General features: G+C 35.8%; 1 protein-coding gene across 1 annotated transcript; it reads left to right on the top strand.

Moving 5' to 3' along the window:
• The first annotated feature begins 539 nt into the window (after positions 1-539).
• LOC111378626 (serine/threonine-protein kinase D6PKL2-like) lies at positions 540-3,790 on the top strand. The gene is made up of 2 exons (XM_023001860.1): positions 540-763; positions 1,511-3,790. Exon 2 carries the CDS (start codon positions 1,666-1,668, stop codon positions 2,596-2,598), a length of 933 nt encoding a protein of 310 aa, XP_022857628.1. The 5' UTR covers positions 540-763; positions 1,511-1,665; the 3' UTR covers positions 2,599-3,790.
• The last annotated feature ends 8 nt before the right edge of the window (positions 3,791-3,798 follow it).

The following is a 3,798-nucleotide window of genomic DNA, read 5'->3' on the forward strand; positions in this document are numbered from 1 at the left end:
ATCATGTTTAATGGATTTTATTGTTATCGCAATTAGTTAGTCGGTAACTGATTGAATGTCTTGCCACTAAGAGTATGTTTGAGCTCCATTTTTACTAAAAAAAATGTATTTTAGGATAGTAGATTGATGGAGAATGTATGATTTAAAAAATAAGGAAAAATTTTGAATTTACGTGTAATATTATTTTATTGAAGAATGAGTGATTAAAAAAAAAAAAAAAAGAAAAATATTTTTTGAAAATTATAAAGATCAAACAAAAGATAATTTAACAATTACTTTGATAACAAATCGAAAATGGAATTGATCAATGATAACAATGTTATCAATTTACTCGTTCATGACAAAACTAATGAGTTAACGTCATGTTAGATCATGCAATTTGTCAGCCACATGGAATTTGGTAAGCTTTGATCATAGTTATAGATGGAATGATCATGTTGAAGTAAATCAAAATTAGGTGATCACTACGAAACAAACTTGTAAGTTGGGCGACCCCTAAGAAACATTTTTCTTTCACACTACAAGAGAGAGAATACACTGGTATCGGTATACCCACAGGCCACAGTTACCCACCCACTTCTCCCTTTCAACAATCTCAAGACCTTTTCTCTCTCATTCAATCCACACATTTTAGGAGGAAGTGGGGGTGTTGCTCTTCTTTTTCTCTCTCTACAGTTTTGAGTGCTCTCTTTTCTCATTTTTTTCCTCATTTGCTAAAGCAAGAAAAATGGAAACCCTAAAGTTCCGATCTTTGTGACTTCAGGTACTCTCTTTTAGCTATGGGCGGTTTTTTTTGCCTTACTTTTGAACTGGTCCAGTGATTTGCTAGTTGGGTTTTGCTTCTCCATATCTGCTTTGTTTTTTTAGCAATCCGTCTCTTCGTGTGGGGTTTTCTGGATCCCTGGTGGTAGGGTTTTTTTTACAGAAAAGTCGTGGTCTTTGCTCAAGATCTGCGTGCTTTTTATGGGCCCAATATTTTCCCCATTCATTTGTCTGCTAAATTGTGCTCATCTTTTGCTATTTGGAAAGTTTTTGCTCTGTAGGGTAAATTGAGGAAGTGCATTATGTTCTATGAGTTAATTGAGTCTATTTTTTTGTGCATTTTGATGGTGATTTGAGGCATTTTTTTTTTTTTTTTTAAGTTAGGCTTTTGGCTAAAAAAAGATTGCATCTTGAGGTAAACAAAAGTGTTTTTTGTTCATGTTGGATAGGTTATAGAAATTGTTTTTCTTTGATTTCTATTCTGTGTTTACTTGTTAATCAGCGCTCACATCTCTATGTTTATTGTGTTTTATTTTAATCAGAAAAGAAAAACGAAAGGAGAATTTGTTTTTGTTTACATATTGAAGATCTTTTTATCACCCAATTAAAGATTTTTGCTAGATTTATGATCTAGGTTTTGGATTTGGTAGAGGTTGTATAGATCATTTTTTAACCCTTTTATTAATTTCTCTCTTGCTTTGATAAGCTCTTCCAAAACCTAAACTTGATATTTCTTCTGTTTCTGTAGTTTATCTGCATTATCCTGGTAGTCGCCTGAGCTGTAGATGGGATTGGAGACAATAATGTTCGATTTTGATGCCAGCAAGTGTCAAATACTGAAGCTGGGCAATGAGTAATGGGTGTGTTTGATACGACTAATTTAAGGAGTCTGTATTTATTCCAATGGCTTCAGAATCTAGCATCAAGATTTCCTCTGATAAGCAGAGCAAAATACATGGAACCCAAGTCTTAGGGGGAAATGCTCGCAAGGCTTCACCCTTGCCTATTTCTAAGACTGGAAAATCCGAGACTATCGTGAGAGAATCATCTAAAAATGTTGAACCTGTTGTTTTAAAGAAAATTACAATAGCAGCAGCAGGGGAAAAGAAGTTACATAATCATCAGCAAAGGGAGTTGGTCAGTTCTGTGGCTGATAAACTGGATTCTAGCTTACGGTTGGGTAATTCTAAACAATTACAGACACTTGAGAAGAAGCCTGATCAGGAAAAGAAAACATCAGGTCACACAATTGTCAAGGATAGCTCAGCATCTGCTAAAGTGAGCGATGGAGCTAGCAGCCTTGCAAAAACAAGTGGAAGTGCCAAAATCAGTGATCGGCTTGATTTTGTTGAGAGTGGAAAGAGCAGTTTGTGTAGGGGTAGCACAAGTACTGATATAAGTGACGAAAGTACTTGTAGCAGCCTGAGTAGCAGCATCAACAAACCTCATAAAGCAAATGATATGAGATGGGAAGCCATACAAGTGGTACGATCAAAGGATGGCGCATTAGATTTGAGGCATTTCAGATTGTTGAAGAAGTTGGGCTGTGGCGATATTGGAAGCGTCTATCTTTCAGAATTATGTGGAACAAAGTGCTATTTTGCCATGAAGGTCATGGATAAAGCATCACTAGCAAGTCGTAAGAAACTTTTGCGTGCTCAGACAGAAAGAGAAATACTGCAGTCCCTGGATCACCCCTTCCTTCCAACTTTATATACCCATTTTGAGACAGAAAAGTTCTCATGTTTGGTTATGGAGTTCTGCCCAGGAGGTGACCTGCACACACTTCGGCAGAGGCAACCAGGAAAGCATTTTACAGAACAAGCAGTGAAGTAAAACACTTATCCCAACTAATAGTCTCAATATTCTTTATATGTATTATAAATTGTATCATCTTGCGAATTAATTTCTGCAAGCTTTTGTGCTTGTGGATATAGGAAACAATTACTTTCATTCTCATAAGATTTGCAGTGTGTCCAGTTGAATCTACATAGGAAATGATGTAAGTAGTTATGGAAGTTGGTTGAGCTAACTAGAGTATTCAACTTCCTGACTCTTCACAAGGAATTCTTATTAAGTTTATAATTTAGGGTAAATTGTAGATTCTCTTAAAATATGATATATGCACAATATCTGTGTACATATCTTACAAGAAAATATGTACTTGTGAGGAGTGAGGGAGAATCAAACAAGTTTGAGCTGAAAACAGTGGGAAGAGAGAGCTGGAATGCTGTCTCTAACTGAGCCAAAGTAGAAATGATCCTCTGATGTGCTCATATCTACCAAATTTTGGTCTATAAGTTTGTGTTTGGAAGTATCATTATAACTTGTTCTAGGTTTCTCTGAAACTACCATTCCTGACCAAAAGGCACAAGTTGTTTAATATTTTTATTAGTAAATTGTATATAACACTAAAGTATTACATATTTAATTAGATCTTGCACACAGCTAGCTATGAGGTAAAACAAGGCCTCTCTCTTTATGGTCCATAATAGGTGCTTGATTTGGAACAAATTCTGAAAATAATATAAAATTTTGTTTTATGGTTCCTAGTGCACTACCTTTGCAGTGCAAGCAAGAAGTTTATCCCCTGCAAGTTTACAAATTGGGAGGAACGGATGCTCCTCATTTATGTGATTATAAATTTATAACCTGAAACAAGTCTTATGTTAAGAGTTTTCATATTTTAGCTATGTGGTTAGGAATAATGTTAAGATAATTCTGTAGTATTTATGAGGCATTTTGGGGATTTTATATTAATGTATGAGAGGTGACCATTGGGCTTGATTAGGCTTTTTGTTACACGACAGGTTTAGAAGAGAAAACCATAGTCAAATGCTTTCTCTTATGCTTTACCATCGCAGTTGACCTGGGTTTTTGACTGCTGACGTGGTCAACAGATGTTAACTCTACTCGTGTCCACACGTAAAGCTCCTACACATTTGGACAAATTGTTAGTAGCACATGGCTTTCTTCGGCCTTGGGGAGGCGGCCGCAAGCACTCCGATAGTTAAGTCAGTCAACTTTTATCGATAT

The sequence above is a fragment of the Olea europaea genome, unplaced genomic scaffold, assembly GCF_002742605.1.
Source record: "Olea europaea var. sylvestris unplaced genomic scaffold, O_europaea_v1 scaffold1839, whole genome shotgun sequence".
NCBI lineage: Eukaryota > Viridiplantae > Streptophyta > Magnoliopsida > Lamiales > Oleaceae > Olea > Olea europaea.

Coding starts and splice junctions, on each gene's coding strand:
- LOC111378626 (XM_023001860.1), top strand. CDS start 1,666: ATGGCTTCAGAATCTAGCATCAAGATTTCCTCTGATAAGCAGAGCAAA.